Source organism: Saccoglossus kowalevskii, chromosome 10 (genome assembly GCF_978046115.1).
Source record: "Saccoglossus kowalevskii chromosome 10, keSacKowa6.1, whole genome shotgun sequence".
Classification (NCBI taxonomy): domain Eukaryota; kingdom Metazoa; phylum Hemichordata; class Enteropneusta; family Harrimaniidae; genus Saccoglossus; species Saccoglossus kowalevskii.
The window spans coordinates 24,877,867-24,898,452 of NC_140650.1; the positions used below are offsets into that span (position 1 = coordinate 24,877,867).

Genomic DNA, 20,586 nt, shown 5'->3' on the forward strand with positions numbered 1-20,586 from the left:
AATTTCCTGGGTTTCTTGTGGAAATATAATGTCTTGTATGATTTATTGGCGTATTACTTTATATTGTGGACATTTCATAACAAAGTGCAGTTCATCTTCTATTTCATTCTGTGAACATTGTTTGCAAATTCTATTTTCAGTAGGTATTTTTGGTTGCATATGTCTCCCTTTTTCTATTGCTAAATTGTGATTAATAGTTCAAAATTTTGTCATTGAAATTCTTTGTTTCAAATTTAGCACATCCAAGTATTTTTCAAAATTATAGGAGTCTTTGAATTTTTCATAAGTTCTCAGCTTTGTTTTTTCAGTTATATTTTTTCTCCAGAAATTTATGTATTTTTGTTTGACAACTTTGCCAATTTGCTGTATATGTTTTGTTAACCAATCATTCTGTTGTTCTCGTGAAAAGTTCATGTTGTTCATCATTTTTTGTATTGAAGAGTAACATTGTAAATTGGATTTCTTTTGTTCAAGGTATGCTTGTTTTGTGATATTATTGTCTGGTAATTTACTGATACGAGTCCAGTATTTTATTAAATTGATCTGAATATCTACTAAGAGTGGGAATTCTCCTACTTCGGCTCTGCATGCAATGTTTGCCGCAAATTTGTTCAGTCCTAGTAGTTGTTTGTAAAAATTCAATTGTGTTTTTTCTGTTATTGTTTTGTCCCATTTGTTGTAATTTTGAATTTCATGGCCCCAGATTTCAGACCCGTACAATAATATTGGTTGAATACACCTTTTAAAAAGATGGATGAAAGTTCTACAATTTGTTTCTGGTGGTAGGAACTGTTTCAATGCATACATTGCTCTGGCTGCTTTATCTGCTAAATTTTGTTTGGCTTCAGTGTAGCAGCCATTTGACTTTATATTTATACCCAGGTAGTTGTACATATCTATACAGGTAATATTTTGTTCATAATAATAGAATTTTTCTGTCTTTTTCAGTGTTCCTCGTCTGAAAATAACAACTTTTGTTTTTGTCAGATTTACCTGAAGTTTCCATTTATGACAATAAACTTCTAAACTATTTAGTGCATTTTGTAGACTGTTTTTTGTTTCAGATATTAACACTAGATCATCTGCATAGAGTAGGGAACTAATTTTACAGTTATTCAATGTGACCGGATCTAATGATTCATCTTCTAGTAAATTATTCAAGTCATTAATAAACAAATTAAAAAGCATTGGGCTAATTTGAATTGAACCAATCCCAGTTCTGTATTGTGCTTTGAGAACATTATGCAAATATTCCATGTTACCACATTTAGGAGGGAGTAGTCTGTGTTTTGACTTCAATGTACTGGTGTCTTGGAATAGATGGGAACTCATGAATCTCTGGTTTGACTGTATGTCGAATGGAATTTTGTATTCTACACAACGCATCCCTAATACCCAGATTCTCACCCCGCCACAGAATTATACCTACTGGTAGTAATTATCTTCAAATTATAGTACTGTTGTTTCATTGAGCTTGTAACCATTATGACATAAATTCCAGCATAAATCACAGTCTAGTTCACAAATCATGGGCAAGGTGACCGATAGTTTTACTATGTTTTTCTATGAAATCTCCTTGACATTATTTTTACTCCCTTTTAATTTTTGCGTGTTCTCAAATGCTTCCAAATACAGATGTCAATGACAGTGACTTGTCAAATGTATTCTAAGCTTTCTGTGATTTTATATAGAGCACTATTATTGAAATGTCATAGTCATTGTGTGACGTCATGTAAAATATGGTATCTACCTTTGTGTATGTGGACATGACATGTGTAGAATATCATGTCTGTTTCCAATGTGTACTGCACAATGACTGCAGTGCATTAAATACTGAAAACTCTACTTTAGAGTCAGTGAAAATCATGAATTTTGTAGCAGCAAAAAATTCCCTGGGGTCATTAATTAAATTTTGTCCAGTAAATGCCAGAAAATCATCAAATTGCAAAATTTTCTTGCAGAGAAAATTAAATGATTTTCAGTCGCTTAATGTCTATTAAAATGTAAACAGCTTAGTTTGTTAATTTTTATTTACATCCCTTGTTTACAGACTGTTTAATTTATAACTTTTATTTTACTGTATTTTTTTTCAGATACCTACATGTAATTCCAAATACATTATCCGTTGAAATGAGAAAACGTCTTTAGGCTACGGCAGTCACTACCACCTAATGCATGGATAATTGCCACAGACAAGTCTAAATAATCATTTTATTTTGGGGTAAGTAGAATGTCATAACACACATTGCATAATATCATTCAGCTGGTCTTGCTGCTTGCTAACCAGAGTTAAGAGTAAACAAATAATTAATATATAATACATAAATAATTTTTTTTATACCTTGTAAATATGTCCAGGTTGTAGTAAGTATAAAAATTAATATTTTGAGTTTATATAACATACAAGTGACAATCGTTTCCACCTAGAAAGTATTTGTACCAGAACGTTCAGTGTTGCCCTTTTTCACCCCACAGGAGGTGGGGGAGGAGCAATCATTGTTCAGTAGCCCCATCGCTTATTAACTGCATTCTAAGGTCCTAATATCTTACTGTTAGTGGTGATGCGTTGCGTTGTCATTTGTTAATCAGAACCATGTTAGAAAAAGCTTTCTCTGAGGATCCAATCAGCTGAGAGTCATTGAAAGATGTCTAAAATGATTCACCCTGAATTTGGTCTGACAGTCAGGTGGGGACATCAGACCCCCCAAATGAGTAGTCAAATGGTGGGTATATGTGTCAGGAATCTGTCCAACCAATGTTGAAGGCTTCAGTGCTTGGGGCATGGTTGAGGTGGCCACTGGAAACTTGGAGGACAAGATCAAACCATTATTGTTTCAAGTACAACCAATATACCAGCTGTGTAAATTATAGGCCAGTGTTGGGATGTAGCAATGATAGCAGCAATGTGACAGAACTTCACAAATTTGATCATTTCTCAGTAGAACCATAGAACAACTGAATCTCTGACCCCCTTTAATTAGTCCCCATTCGGACGAAGTCTGAAAACGAGAACTTATAATTCGGTCTCCGTGCGTCTGTGCGTCCGTGCCTCTGTGTGTCCGTGCGTCCGTCCGGAGTAATATCTCAGAATCTTTTGGACCGATTCCGTTCATTCTTTGCATGTGCCTAGTACTTTATGTGGGACATATACACATGCAGTGGTTTAGCGATTCGATTAAAAATGGCCGACTGGCAGCCATCTTATTTTTTGAAAATGTTGTATTTTGGACATGCTTTATCAGGTTTCATTCAAACTTGGTACATAGATTAAACATGTTAGGATACATGTTCATGAAGATTTATTTCACAATTGGATCAAAGATGGCCGACTGGCAGCCATCTTGTTTTTTGAAAATGTCGTATTTTGAACATGCATTTAGTACATACATGTTAGGATACATGTGCCCGACCCCGACCATCCGTGAGTTCCTGAGTCTGTCCATCCGTCCATGGGTCCGTCCGTCCCTCAGTCTGTCCAGAGTCATATTTTAGAATCCTGTAGACCGATTCCATTCATTCTTTGCATGTGCCTAGTACCTTATGTGGGACATATGCACATGCAGTGTTTTAGCAATTCGTTTCAAAATGGCCGACTGGCAGCCATCTTGTTTTTTGAAAATGTTGTATTTTGGACATGCTTTGTCAGTTGTCATTCAAACTTGGTAGATTATACATGTTAGGATACATGTCCATGACGATTTATTTCGCAATTGGATCAAAGATGGTCGACTGGCAGGCATTTTGTTTTTGTTTTTTTTATGCGGTATCTTGGACATGCTTTGTCAGTTTTAATTCAAATTTGGCACATACATGTACTTTATACATGTTAGGATGCATGTCCATGACAATTTGTTTCAAAATCTGGTCAACGATGGCCGATAGACAGCCATCTGACTTTTTGGCCTTACTACTATATTTCCACAATTTATGTACCATTTTCATTCGTATTTGGCAAATACATCATACATATCAGTGTGTTTCATAATCAGATCAAAGGTGGCCGAATAACGGCTGTTTTTATTTTTGGCCATATTACTACTACACGGATCACATGTTTTGATGTAAATAAATAATCTGTTGTATACGCCACTTGGAACTCAAGTTTCAAGGACACGCTCGCGACAACCCCTCCGCTTTAATATGACGAGCACAAAGTAAACTTAATTTAACGGGGACTGTGTCATTTTCATTTGAAACTGAATTTAATCAGTGATAAATTTGGATTATTTAATTTGCTGCATGAGTGTCTTCTGGTTTAAATAAAAAATAAAGTTAAACCCTACCTGCATAGTATTTTGTTAGCAACTGTCACAGAAGCGTTTTTCTTCTAGTGTCAGTCTTTTGCATGGATTTCATCCCTGATATTTAGCAGAAATTCTATTGAGGAATCATTGTTTAGCATAGAGGGAATTGAAATTTAGTTTATTTGTGCATTATCTGCCACTGTATTTTTCTCATTTACTGCAAAATGGGGAAGGTCAATCTCTTGACCTAATCATGCGAAATAGAATAAATACAACTGTATAGATTCAGTAGAGAAACATATAATCTATTTATGCATTCACGAAATGCAAAATAGATAAGATCAACAAACATACATGTCCCTTGCGATATTTCTGAATATACTCTTGAGACACAGTATAAGACTGTAACAATTAGGTCTACTTGTGTATCCAAATATCAATTGAGGCGTACATGTTTTGAATTTGTAGTAAATTGCAGTAGAACCAGATTGCAGATTGCAAAAATCCCCCCAAAAAATAAATAAAAGCAGAGGTCATGTTAATGCTCATACATCCACAAATAAATGTCACTGATAGGTGAAGTATTTGAATGCAATTGAGAATCTTCCTTCCTGTAAGTGATTGCATTCAAATACTATTAATTTTCATTGCTTGGAATTGCGCAATGGTTTAATGGAGCATGTTAAGGACCAACTTTCACAGAATTAGCTGTAATTTTATAGCTTAATTTAGAACCCTTAGAATTTAGAAATTGTTTGAAAATGTTCACAATTTGTGAAAATGTATTTCTTGTTAAATTAAAGTTGGATCACACTATTGACAGTTTAGATTTTACAATGTGTACTGGGGTGGGGTAAAACATAATTACAACGAAAAATTTGAATTAATAATTGTTTATGCTGTAATATCTTTTATAATGATAATCTTGAAAAACTTTGTATTGTGCACGGATAGCACTCACAAGTAAAATGTAGTAATTTAATTGAGTTTTCCCCAGCTGTTAACATCACTGTTGAATTTAACACACTTATGTCATAGATCAAACAGCCCTGCACATATTCTGTATGTCTATTTGATGACCAACGATGTGTTAACATCTATGCCTTAACCTAAGGCTAATTGCTTCATGCATACCATCGATCAGAGGACCATGCTATGACCTGCACCTTATTTGTTGTGTTCCTCTGGCTTTTGACTGATGACTCTTTTCCTATACTTTCAAAGCATATGAAAACACTTGATCATGACAAACGTTACTACACCTTTTAATGCTACTGTTTTAATTTCCTCTCCAGGATGTGAACTAGGTCAGAATGGAACAAAGCACGTCTTATCGTAATACAGGAATCCCTTGGTGAGTGGATGTACCCGATGTTCTAGCTCTATATAGCAAATGTTATTTGATTCTATATGGATTTATAATTAAAAGCTTGGGCGCATTGTAGAGTGCAGCTTGCAAGCACGGTGGGAAATCTCTTTGGTCGTTATTTACCTGGAGATGTATTTCAAAAAACCAAGGTTGTATGAAGTTCGATCGCAGCCGATTCATCTTTCATACAATGACCATACAATGAATCATGTTCAGATTAATTTTGTCCATTTAACTAAACCCATGATTTTAATTGAATTCAGATTAAGAGCTTAGATGACATTGTTATCTTGTAATCGCTTTATTTGTTCATGGTTACTGCATTTGAACATGAATGTTCATCTATCAGGTCATCATTTTACTTGATTTTGCGGCCATCAATCACTCAACAAATATCATACTACCGGTATATCTTCATTTGAATCATAATTGAATTTCACATTGTGTCTTTCTCCACACCATAATATAGAAATTGAAATAAAAAAAAGTTATAGTTTAAGTTAAATTGCTGTGAAATGGTGATTCACCAATTGATCTCTTATCAGCATTTTGATTAAATCTTTCGGCTTTTCTCATCATCAGTCACAAACTCATTTTGGGCTGCTTATTCAGGGATTGAACTTTGGTTTTCTGAGGGCATCCAATTTCAAAGCCAAAATTGTTAACTTGAAATGATTGAAATTGTGAAAAAAACATTTGACTATATATGTTCAAGCGCATCAGGGCTTTCAATCTCAGTCAATTTCAATTCCTGCATATTGAAATATTATTTTACCTTCTTTTTTTTACACTATGGAAACCACAGATGTGCATTTTTCACATTGTATTATATAGATTGGTAGATAGATAAATATTTATTACTAACAGTCACTAATGTTGCTATAACACCAAGCCCAGCAAGCAGATTAGTCACTTTAATTTAAAAAGAAAACATTGTATATGTGAAAGCTGTTCCGCCTTATCCTCACATGTATAGCCCTATGGCAGACGAGTACAGGAAAATACTGTAAAATACTTTATTTTAGCCTGAATAAATTTTCACTGAAAAGGCTTTTTGTGTTTTGTATGGAATTTATTTTAACTGACTTTTGATGAATTGAATGTAGGATATAGGGAAAAAGGTATATTCGCTGGTTTTTAATTTCATAGAATTATCTCTTCAGTGAAAATAGCAAAAAGTTAATTCCAAGTAAAAATAAAGTATTTTACAGTAATTGTATACATATGTATTCACTGAATTATATCAAATCAATGTAATTCTATTGAAACATTTTGAATGCCAAAGTCAATATTCACAATATTAAACACATATTTTTCCCAAAATGTTGAACATGACTTGTTGACAACATAAAATTAGATTTATTTGGTTTAAAATTAACAAAGATATTCAATAAAATATACAGAAAAAAATTGCAGAATGTTGTGGTGTTGTAAAACTGTGACAGAAAAAAATGGTTGCATTCAAACATACACTTATTGTGAATGACTTATGACATAAATGGAAATAGTAGTGTCTTAGCCAGCTACCTGTCAGTATGACAGACAACATTTTATTATTTTTTTTTTTTTCTTGTCAAATATAATGCCAAAAATCATTTTTCAAATCACACTTTCTAAATCCTGGTTAACACCCAGGAAATGTGTCGCTAAAAGCCAGAACAAAAATTGTAATGTTTTTGGTCATCATTATGCATGTCAGTTTGGAAACATTTGTGTCACAGCTTTTTTTTTTATTTGGTTTCTTGCTTAGAATTTTAGAAATAAAAACATAAAAAAGTTTAATATATGTAATTGGTTTTCATGATAAATTTTAACAAAAGTACAACTTTTAGAATTCAAATAAAAAGCGTGATGATTTTTGAAATCAATATGTCCAGAAATGTAGGTTTTCACTCAAGTCACTGAGACGATAACATACAATAACAAAATGAAAATCATTAACTGGTATTATCTATGGCCTTGGATTAAGATATTTATTAAAAATATTAAATTTGAAATAAATTTTTTTTCTAAACTGCAAAAAACAAATAATGTACTATTTATCTGTAGCCCAATATGTATCGCTATCTTGAATCAGATCTCGAAAAAAGAATAAAATAAATATGATTTGCAACCCAGTATTATCAAGTCGTTAGTCTTATTATTATTATTATTATTAGTTTTATGATTTTGTTTCCAAAATGGTCACATGTTGGCTAAATTTAATCATATCACAGAATAAAATCAGATGCTTGTCTATCTCATGATTTGTACCAACTTTGACAAGTAATTGGTCTATGTATGCCAGAAAAAACGATTATAGTTTTTTGAGTATAGATGCACAATGGTATATATTGTAGCCTTATACATAAATATTTCTATCTCTCATTGGTTCTCATTGCGCATGCGCCAGATGGCCATAGCGTGTCATTGTTTACAAACAATTGTCTACCCATGAGCCTTTGTGTTTTTAGCATGTGTTGTTATCACTTGGGACAATTCCTACATGTGTGCAGGTGACAACTCTCCCGCTTTAAGTTGCACACTCATTCCTGTGTTTGTGTAAGCAAACTCCAATCATAAGAATCTATATACTTGTTTGGTATTAATTACTTCTACAAAAATCAATCATTGATTCAGTATGCAAAATATGAAAAAAAATCAAAGAGCTCCACCTAGTGGCCAAAGAGAGTGAGTAAAACATATTACCATGAATTACAGGCTAAAAATCAAACTACAATAGAATAAATTGAGTTTTCGGAATACACGGATATCAACAACTTCAGCTTTGAAACCTATTTCCATGGAAACAAGTCTTAAAATAAACTAGTATTATTTTGTAAATTACTTGAAGCAATCTTATCTGTATGTTGAATAAATGCGTGTTTCTGAGTATGGTAGTCATGTTTAGTTTTATCTCCATATTAGACATATTGTATTGTATTCTATTCTATTCTAATAAATAAGTAAAATAAAAAATAAAATAAATTCTATCTATGAAAAAAAACAAAATTTTGACTTTTCAGATTTTGAAAATGTGGTTTTTAATCTTCACAAATAAAATCAGCAAATGCATTCTCGTAATATATATTGTAAACTGCTGAAAAAGACATTAATCCCTAAGCAGATGTTGCACTGTTATTGAATGTAACACTTGACATGAATGTTTTCATATTCAGCATATTGCATGAAAGAGAACATTCTTTTAGTAAATTAGTGATAATGAGAACTGGAAATACTTGATGTATTTATTGCAAAGTTAAAGTGCACTATGTCAAGTTCATTGTGTTCACCTGTGACATGTACAGCATGTGTCAAATATGTTTGGTTATACTAATGTGAAATTTGAACGTGAATCTGCATGTCGACTGGAGCGCATTAATACGTATACTGCAATATGTCTTTTGTCCTCAAACTTTGTTAGAATTTATTGGGAAGTGTTCAACAACTTCCACTAGCACAGTTGAGTGAATTGATTAGTTTTGGGACAAAATTAAAGCAATTCAGTTTTGAGAAAGAAATGTTTAGACAGCACTACAAAATACTGATTCCGTTACTGAAATTCAATTTAGGTTCCTTCATTATATCTCAAAATGAAAATCCAAATTGATGTGTACTTCCTGTATCTCCTTGCCTCGCTGTTTATTTTTATCTGCATAACTCGGCCCTAAAGGTACATGTAGTTGGTCACAATTAAAGTTGCACTCAGGGCGCATTCATTTGGATGATAGAACTATTGTTTAATGGTCCGTATTAGAGCAAATTGTTGGGGGGAAAAAAATGAGGATTTGCCAGGATTCTTCTATGTTTTGAATTGCTTCAACCAGAAGCAAATCTTTGTGAGTCTACGTGTGTTTGATCACTTTTCAAAAGTCCAGGCGAATGAAATTCAAGCACAAATCTAATGGTAACATTTAGAAGTTAATTGTATAGAGCGACTCACGAAATTCAGACTATCAAATATGTCACATAAAATGTTCGAAGCACCAATGAACTGATAGAAATGCTTTAAAAGTGTGATTTTAAAACAAATGGAAGAAAAAGGTTTAGTTTTGTAAACATTCTTGAAAGAATAAAATAAAGATAAATTTATCTGCACTTTTTAAATGCTTTTAAAAATTGGGGGGGGGGGGGGTCACCATATTCTTTTCCAACAATATTATTATTGATGACACAGTGATAGTGGCCATTTTAAAACTTTTTTGTCATTGGTTTTAATGTTCTAAGTTAAATACATAAACCTGTGTATTTTTAGACCCAGGGATTCATAGTTTGATTTAAATTGTCTGAGGCTTTCAGTCCATCCAATCGTCCATGTGTGCATCTGAAGTTGTATACAAACATACCTTGACGAATTCATTTAATGTACTGCTATATCTTACACATACTTAAAGGGTGGTCTTTGCACCGCATCTTGTTCGATATGAGACTCATAGTGACGTATACAACACATGTGCTGGGCTAGCTATGACCACTGTCCTTTAACGTGTCTGATATATATGCTTGTGTGATGATTTCAGGATTGGGTCAAGGATGGCTGACGTAAACAATTCATCTCAAACATGTGGGTCATGGCATACTGAATGAATGATATTGTCATCTGATCAAAGATGTCCAACTGCTGACCATTTTATTTGCAAAAAAAACACTAATTTAAAAATCCTGTATACAGAACCTGGTCTTGTGTAGGTGTTTGTCAGTTTGCTTCAAACTTGATGAAAGGATTACCATATATGTCACTTTGATTTGTAAAATCTACTCAAGATGTCAGACCTGTGGCCATTTTGTTTATTAAATGCTATTTCAGATTTATCTTGTACATGCTTTGAGCAATTTGCTTCTAACTTTATATACAGACAATACATCATGGCAAACATATATGTACAATGTATGCACATCCAATAATCTTGTCACTAAATCAATGATTAGCTGACTGCTGAACATTTTAGTTGTAAACAAAATCAGGTTTTTTTGACATGTTTGAAACCAAAACAGGATGCATAATATTGTTGTCAATTTTTGATATATTGACAAATTATTTCCTACGTTTTAAATGAGATGGTATTTTTCCATAGGGATGCAGTGGGAATTCTTTGACGTCATCTATATTCTATATGCGCAGTAGATGCCAAAATTCATTGACAAATAATATGTATTACCGATTATTGTTTTTTATATATTTTATATTTTACTCATTTATAACAAACACAATTCTTTCTAAATGCTTTTAATATGGTCTTTAACATTAAGTGAACAATGAGGACTATTGCAAAATATTTCATTTCAATATTTTTGAATAGTTTCGATTAAGACCCTTATTAGCCAATGGGAAATTATAACTTTGGTTCAAAATTAACAGTTTAATAAGAGTTTAGAGATAAATAAAAATGGGCAAAATGATGTTTCGAAATTTAGATGAAAAAGTGAAGTGAAGAGTTAAAGACAGTATATGATGTATACTTGCTGCTCCAAGATGTTTGTGTGTGTCAATTCCATGCTTGATTAAAATTTTTAAAAATGAAAGAAATGAAAGAAATGAATGCCTTCATGAAAGATTATAGGTGGTATCATAATATTTTTCAAATAATACTGAAGCAGAAATTTTGTCAGTTCTCTATATTTTTTTTGTAGGGAGGTGTTGTTAGTCCCCGTTCGGACGGAGTCCGAAAACGGGGACTTATGTTTTGCCCTGTGTGCGTCCGTGCGTCCGTGCGTCCGTGCGTCCGTGCGTCCGTGATCACCTGTATCTCGAACATGCATGGACCGATTATGTTCAAACTTCACTCATACATCACACATTATATGGGACATATGCACATGCATTTTTTTCATGATCCGATTAACGATAGCCGAATAGCGGCCATTTTAAGGCCGAAAATGCATCAAAATGGCACATTTTCACCATTCCGGACCCGGATCTCAGTTATGCATGGACGGATTTCGTTCAAATTTGGTACATACATTAAACATAATAGGACCTTGATGCACGTCATTTTTTTTTTCGGATCAAGTTCGAAATGGCCGACTGGCGGCCATTTTGTTTTAAAGAATTCAGTTCTGGATCCGTATCTGAGACATGTCTGGATTGATCAAGTTCAAACTTCACACACACAAGGTACATCATGTCACAAATATGTATGTGCATTTGTTTCATGATCCCATTAACGATAGCCAAATGGCGGCCGCTTTAAGGCCGAAAATGCATTGAAATCGCACATTTTCACCATTCCGAACCCAGATCTCAGTTATGCATGGACGGATTTCATTCAAATTTGGTACATACATTAAACATAATAGGACCTTGATGCACGTCATTTTTTTTTCAGATCAAGTTCGAAATGGCCGACTGGCGGCCATTTTGTTTTAAAGAATTCAGTTCTGGATCCGTATCCGAGACATGTCTGGATTGATCAAGTTCAAACTTCACACACACAAGGTACATCATGTCACAAATATGTATGTGCATTTGTTTCATGATCCCATTAACGATAGCCAAATGGCGGCCGCTTTAAGGCCGAAAATGCATTGAAATCGCACATTTTCACCATTCCGAACCCGGATCTCAGTTATGCATGGACGGATTTTGTTCAAATTCGGTACTTACATTAAACATAATAGGACCTTGATGCACGTCATTTTTTTTTTCGGATCAAGTTCGAAATGGCCGACTGGCGGCCATTTTCTTAAAGAATTCAGTTCTGGATCCGTATCCAAGACATGTCTGGATTGATCAAGTTCAAACTTCACACACACATGGTGCATCATGTCACAAATAGATATGTGCATTTGTTTCATGATCCGCTTAACAATAGCTGAATGATGGCCATTTTAAGACCGAAAATGCATTAAAATCACGTATTTTCACAATTCCGGAACCAGATCTCAGTCATGCATGGATGGATTTTGTTCAGATTTAGTACAATGTGTTGTACATATGCAGGTGCATTTCGGTCATGATCTGCTTTGGATGTATATGTCACTCAAATATGAACGGAACGGGGACGTGTCATTGACAATGACTTGTTATAAATAGTTTACTCATACATAAACAAAAAAAATATATGTTTCCTAACACCAGTGGATTTTCGATTTTTGGCCATATATATGGCTACCATTTTGGTCATAACAATATTATTGTTAAAATCCCCCGTTTGATAATGTCCACAACTGGTTCTCGGAGAAGACTGAGTTGATTTCCCTGACACTTGATATGATGACGATTTAATATACACTAGGTTGCACAAGCATGTTTTTTTTTTGTTTTTTTCAAATCCCAAGTGTAGAATTTTAACCTTTACAAATGCTTTGCGGGGAATTTGAAATATTAACTATCCACAAGATAAACAAACTTAAGTTATTTTTAGTAAAATATTACTGTAACAGCAATTTAATACAAAACCAGCCTACAGGGTTGCGTTTTTGTCGTATTTATTATTAATCTATGTATTATTTTTTATTCATTGGAAATATCAATATCACATTATGTACCTGCATGATTGAAGACATTCAGTATTTAAATGACATTGTACTTTTCAAGTTAAATATAAGGCTTGTGGATGAGATGTACATTTCATCTTAAGAAACTTATTTTTAAATATGTCTGTGTACACCTTTTCAAATAATTATTGAAATTTTACCTAAGCACACCCAAATGCCAGAAGCATTATAAAGTGCAACCATGTTTGATTGTCTTGGATAATCATGTTCTTACAGCGGTTAATCAGAGCAGGTTCCAGCATAATTTGTCACCATGGTTAATTCGACTTGAGTTTCAACCATGTTTAAACATGTTTGACATTAAATGATTGTTCCGGCAACCAGAATTATAACTACATGTATGATGTTATGATCATGTTTGTACATGGTTACCTTTATTGTCTGTCTACTAGTGGTGCACCACATATTATTTTATTAGTTCATATTTCATACAGTGTCTTTTTTTGTAATATTTGTATGTGAGATATAATACTTGTTCCTCATTCAAAGACAGTTTTATAATACAAAAATTGAAAGAATTTGATGAAGGCTTATAATCATTTCACTGTGTGAATTCCACAATCTTGTTTATACATTTATAGCCGAAATGACACAGCTTGTCATTAACAAACTGGTTACCGGGATAATAACAAAATCAATGTTGAAATGTTCCTATCATTTCTGTGCATTTCATTTGACTTATTAACCAAGCTGAATTCCATTGTACAGACAACTTTTTTTTTCATAATTCTATTCCAAATTTTATTTTATTCTGGTAGTATTTCTTACAAAAGCTAGGATGGATATTCTTAACTTTAAAGGACAGTAGTCATCGTGCCGCACATGTGCGACATTTGTTTTGATAAACATTGAATTTCCCACAATCCAATGTGCTCTTATATGTTTTTAACCAGGCAAATTATCACTGGTGACTCCTTCAATACCTACCAATCACCAGAAAAGAATTATCTAGTGAAAGCTTGGTAACGTCTCAGTTTGTACTCGTTGGTCTGCGCAACAAAGTTGCCATGTTTGTTTATATGAGATCTTGCAACCACTGCCCTTTATTAACTTAATTGTTCACTTTCTTGTTTGTACATGTATAACCAAAATGACACAAGCTTGTCAATAAGCTGGTTAGAATAAGCAATTAATTTTGAAATGTTCCTTAACATTTCCATGCATTCCATGTAAATGGAATAAATTTAGCTGTTGAAAGCGTTGAGTTGACCCAACAGAGCTGATTTCTATTGTAGAAATTATTCATCTGTCATTTGTTTGACATATTCACTATTTTATAACTTCTTTGTGATTCAAAATTCCTTTCATGCAGGTTATTTTTCTGACAAATACTCTTTAATAACTTTTTATTCACATTTTTATGATCTAACTGCTTTGTCTGCAAAGCCCAGGATGGGGGCAGGGTGATTCAAATTGGTTAAATTTACTTGGCAATATTACAATAATATCACTCTTATTTGGTATTCACAAATAAGGTAAAATTACTGCACATTTGAAGGCATATGCTGACAGTTGTATAATAATTAATTCATAATAATAAGTCATAGAGCTTATAAAATATGTAAGGCTACAAGAATTATTTTAATTATTCTGAAATTTTTATTAAATTTATAATTTTCTTGAACACTGAACTTTTCTTTCATTTTTTTCTGAAAAAAAAAAATCTGTGATGCGCACATTTTCAACTGACTAGCATGATGACCCAGAAACACATTTTTTTTTGCCTCAGCATAATAATGTATACTCCCGGTAATACAATTTTATCAGAAAATAAAATAAATTCAAGAAATGCACTACAGTACTATGTTATTGAATATGTTGAGTATCTCAAAAGATAGCTTCAAGTGATGAGTATAGGATAAGGAATAGACGATTATAAGTGCACCTCATAAAGAGATAATAAATAATCATTGAATATTATGTTAATTACAAATAATGAAAATTTCTAAATAGGTTGTGCGATGGTGGTACAAATCAGATAAGATAAACATTTTTAGAATCCACTTTTCTGGAATAAAAATTTTCATTGGATGTATAATATAAGGTTATGTTATTCATTGCCTTTATTGGAACATAATGAAACTATAGGTACCTTGCCTTGTCTTTTCTTGTCACTGTTTACACATTATAAGTGAATGTCATCCAAAGATTTGTTGCTTTATGACATGATACTATTACAGTTACTTGCTATTTTGTTGCAGTGTCTGATGTAAACAAAGGAAATAGTTCAGTTGTGGCATAAATACATGTATGACAGACATTTTTCAAATGAGGAAGACATTCGTAAGCATCTGTAACATTGTATTTTCCGGATGGATGATTTTATTGTTTTCGCTGGTAGATGTACATTACTGTAAAATACTTCAATGGAATTAATTTTCACTATTTTCGCTGGCGGAAAGATTCAGTGAAAATAAAATCCAGTGAATATGCATTTTTTCCTATATTTTACATTCAACTTGTCAAACATCCGTGAAAATAAATTCCATAGAAAACACTTGAAGTCTGTTCAGCGAAAATTAATTCCAGCTAAAATAAAGTATTCTACAGTAATAATTGTTTATGAACATTGTCAATATTCCCCACTCTTATCGTGAGATAGTTAATTTCTTTTTCGCTATCTCAGACTTACTACACATGTATTTCCATTTTACTTGATAGTGGTGACAGTCGTAAATACAGAAGTCGTGGAGTTACACGTACATCAGAGGATCCATATACACCATACGATGATCAAGCATTGGATTCTGCACCAAGTGATTCTGTCGTCACGGCAACTGATAGGCAGCTCAAGAGGCTTTTGGATAAACAAATGGACACCAATGTTTCTATAGAAGGGTAGGTAATCTATTTGCTTCTGCAAAAATGTTATTCACTTCACAGTCAGCTGGCGCACACGTGATAATAAAATAAATATGATATTTACTACATGGGGGCCGCCATCTTGTATGACACATAAAACTAAATAAGAGACAAGTTGTGAAACGCGTTTTTCAGATTCCTACAAATCAGGACAAAAATACCAATCTTTCACAAAAATACGGTCCATTGGGGTTATATTAAGCCAACCGATAACAAAATTCAGCCTAATTCGTCTTTTTTGTGTGGAAAAATCCCTTGCATACAAACACCTAATTCCGCGAAGAACCTGGAACACTAAGCCGGGGTATTTGAAACTAAAAATTTGCATTCCAGCTCAGCGGTATTTTGGTATTTTTGTCCTGATTTGTAGGAATCTGAAAAACGCGTTTCACAACTTGTCTCTTATTTAGTTTTATGCGTCATTCAAGATGGCGGCCCCCATGTAGTAAATATCGTATTTATTTTATTATCACGTGTGCGCCAGCTGACTGTGATTCACTTCACCTGCAAGATATCAGTTTTAATAATTACTTTGGATGCTATATTTAACTCTTTATTAATGCATTTCAAACTTATTCTGTAAAATGTATATGTGATTGCTCTACAATTAAGAAATATTAGTGAAAAATCTCATCTCATAAACAACTGCAGCTGCAAAAGTTGTTGGGAATAATTCTCATATTCACTTAATATATAATTACATGTACCTAAAGTTGCACTGTGAAAGCATAATTTGTAGAGCTTTATTATGTGATATCAATTATGTAACATATTTTGATATATTTGGAATTTGCGTGCATTTCCTGAATAAACAAGGATTTGCCAGAATTGGAATTATTTCTATTTATTTCTAAGTAGTTAAGAACAAAATCAATTCTGTGAATCCACATGTTTTGCAACTTGTTTCAAAGGTGTTGGCAGATGAAATTTGAACAAGCAATTTGGAAGCTGAAGCATTTGGACACTCTGGTAGGCATTGAAATTTGAAAGTTTAATGTATATTTTTTTTCCCTCAATACGCACATATTCACACTGTCAAATAATGTCAAATTCCAAGACCCCAATAAAGCTCTATAAATGTTGTATGTGAAAATGTAAAGAGACATGATGTATTATTGCCCTTCTGTTTTCTGGTTCGTCTGTACTTACATGTGCTTGTGAGCACTAAGCATTAAAAATGCAATATGTGGCTGTATGTGTTAAACAGATGGCTTACTGTCTGTACTAGCACTTTATCGTCACACATAAAACCCTCACATACACATACAGATAATTTGGTTTTGTCAAATTTTGTATCAAGTAGTTTGCCGGAACACCAGGCTTTCAGTAACCTTTCTAAAAAACTGATTGCTATGTATTTTTGTGAGCATTATTTACATTCAAAATTATAACATACATCTGTGACGCTTTGAGTGCATTGCTGGCAATTAGCTGTTCTGATAATCAGCAGAATATTTACCTTATAGTGATATCTCTTTGAAAATAATCTTTCAGTCATTGTTTCTTTATTTTGAAAGCAATTAATTTGAAAAGTTATTCGGTCTGATTTTATCACATCTCTTTGATAACGGTACTGTCGCATCATTTGTAAGTCTCTGTTCGTATGAATTATGGAAACTGAGATTTAAATATAGATTGCGTAATGTGTATGTTTTCATTGTGTGTGAATTCTCTTTTATTTTGGACAAACTTGCATCAATCACATTCTATCTACACACTTGTATATCAAGTATACGGTATGCAGTTATTTTAGGATCTGATTGAGATGTTGAATTGACTGGCAGGCATTTATGTTTTAAAAAATGCATAACAATTTATCATTTCTACCATTTCAACTCAATAATACAAATTGATCTCAGGCATGCAATTATTGATTTCCATTAAATGGCCAACATTTGTTTTACAAAATGCTGCATCATTATATCTGACATGCCTGGACTGCAGATGGTTTTGAAAAAGATTAGTCATAAAAATGGGATGAAATTTATCTGTCGGCATTGAGTTATGTTCCTGTCTTCATGCAGTGCACGTAAAATTCACAGGATCCTTGTGGAAATGAGCAGCACAGATTACCACAGCACAGCTAGATCTTTCTCTCGGGAGAATGGTGTTGCCATAACAGAATACTCTACAAAATGCATACTATATGTATAACATGTGATTGCTTGAATGTATATTTGTATAATCATGTAAATTTGTATATGGTCGTCAACATCAATAACAGAAAGAGCTTCTATCTTACTTTCAACTACGATCATGCTATCTGCAGAATTCATTTATCTAGTTATCTCCAACATTTAATGCTAATGGTCTTTTATTAATCTTTTGTTGTATCTTAATTGATACATTTAGTGTATATGTAGCGCTATTACAAAGCGAGATTCATATTACGATATGATGACACTTTGAGTTAAAGTTGATCATAACAGTGTCATCAAAGTAGTTGGAGATTTATAATACTTAGTGAAGAGATTACTTGTTTTACAAGGTCATACATATATGCTAACAACAAAATTGGGGTCACAGACCACATTTTTTCAGATAAATGTGTTATTACTTTATGCTGATTATAGAGGTGACACAAGGGGGGACTCTACAGTGAAAAAGTATAAACAAGACATACACAATAAATTATGATGTTTTCTTTCTTTTTTGAGACCTGATATAATGAATGATTATTGTGTCCCAAAACAATTATAAATGGTGGTTAAAGATCATTTTACTAATACATGAACATTGAAAATGTTCACTAGAACCACCCATGAAATTGTATGGATCAACCTTATGTGTAGTAATTCACATTATAACCAAAGTACTTCATACAGTACATATTAAGGAAACAAACTACCCATCAGCAGTGAGCAGCAGTGATGATGTTGTTGTCGTCACTGCTAACTTTATGTCGTGATTCCAAATAATCTATGAGTCTTCATATCTGTGAACAGATGCTATTTGGATGTGACTCGTGTATATTATTGTTGAGTTATACACAATTGGGAGTCTTTACAATTACCCTGTATGCATTTATGTGTGTGTATATATTTTCCCTGGATATCTTGATATATAGATGCTCTAAGACATTGGACAGACCTGATCAATTTATGGTTAAAATCTGTTCATATTAATTAGTACCTAATTTGCGTTACTCATAACGTTTAAAATTTTTGCATGATTATCTCAATAGTATTAATTATCACATTTCGATGTAGAATATCTGTGATGCTGCACAGACATGATTAGTTTTATTATAAAATGTGCATATTAATTACCTTTTTTGCATACTAATTAATGTGTTTTTAGTTTCCATTGTTATCTCAAGTACTAATCATCTTATTTCAATGCTATAAGACAATTTAACAACTTAATTAGATTTGGGTTAAAATATATACATAATACTTACCCAATTTGCATAATAATTGCCGTTCATTTTTAGCTCTGCTGTCGAATTTGTCGAGCGAAGCTTATTATATGAGTGATTGTCTGTCGTCCATGTCAATGTTTTACTTTTTCGACTTCTTCTTCAAAACTGCAAGCCTGAATGATTTGATACTTGGTGTATATGTTCCTTGGGTAGACCTCTCTTAGATTTGTTCATTTCATGATAATATCTTCAATTCTCTAATTTTTGTGAATGTATTTGTAATTTTTGGTAAAAAGTGATATTTTCGACTTCTTGTTAAAAACCGCGAGTCCAATTGCTTTGATAGTATACATATTGCTCATTTCGTAATTTATCATCACATTCTTATGAAACTTGGTACAATTATAACATAGGTTCTTAGGGACAATGCACATACCTGATTAGTTTTGTGTTGGGTTCAGTGTATATTAATTATCTAATTTGAATAAGTATCCAATTTTTTCATCTATATCTCAAAAAATAATTATTTGATCTCAATAATATTTTATATACAAGTTGGGACAAGTTTTGGATTAGTATCGAATTGTAAAATCGAGCATACTGATTACCAAATTTGCATAATATTCATAATAGTCACATTTTATTGTTATTTTATTAGATGCTCTAGGGTAATCCACAGATGTGATTAGTTTAATGTTTAAAACCATGCATATTGATTGTCTAATTTTTATTAGCTAATATCTGATATCTCAAAAAATCTTATTGAAATTGGACTTATAAACCATTATTAGTCACCAAAATTCTAGTTTTAAAGGATAAGTGATTTCAAATATGCCTCCATTACTCTCAGGATACTTTTCTTTCTAAGACTTCTTTGATTGTTTTTTAGCATGTCCATAATAAAGTGAAGGGAAAGTCATGATAGTAGTTGCAGAAAAGTCTGTTGTCTGCCATCAACATCATCATAAACTTTTCTTGTGAGCACAATAACTCCAATAATATTGGGCCAATTGTTATCAAACTTATATATATGTATAATCCGTAAATATAAGTTTACCTGAAAGTGTGTAAATTTGAGTTGATCTTTTTCTTAAAGTATATCTAGTGTCATTGGGTAGCATTTTTCAATTAATTTTTGAACCAAATAGACAAAATTTCACATTGCCAACATGTCTTGATCAAAATTGAATAATTATGTTCAAACTTTATATATACATCATACATTGTGCATGTGTGTATTCGTTTGACATTCAGATTCAAGATGGCTGAATGGT

The 20,586-nt window shown here is 32.7% G+C and overlaps 1 protein-coding gene across 1 annotated transcript in view; it reads left to right on the forward strand.

Moving 5' to 3' along the window:
• Nucleotides 1-2,137: 2,137 nt before the first annotated feature.
• The window catches only part of LOC102805119 (RNA-binding protein 41-like), an 82,267-nt gene continuing 63,818 nt past the window's right edge, over nt 2,138-20,586 (forward strand). The window contains exons 1-3 of the mRNA XM_006815405.3: nt 2,138-2,221; nt 5,540-5,598; nt 15,751-15,927. Coding sequence (XP_006815468.1) covers nt 5,558-5,598; nt 15,751-15,927 — 218 coding nt within the window. The 5' untranslated portion in view covers nt 2,138-2,221; nt 5,540-5,557. The remainder of the gene's footprint in view (nt 2,222-5,539; nt 5,599-15,750; nt 15,928-20,586) is intronic.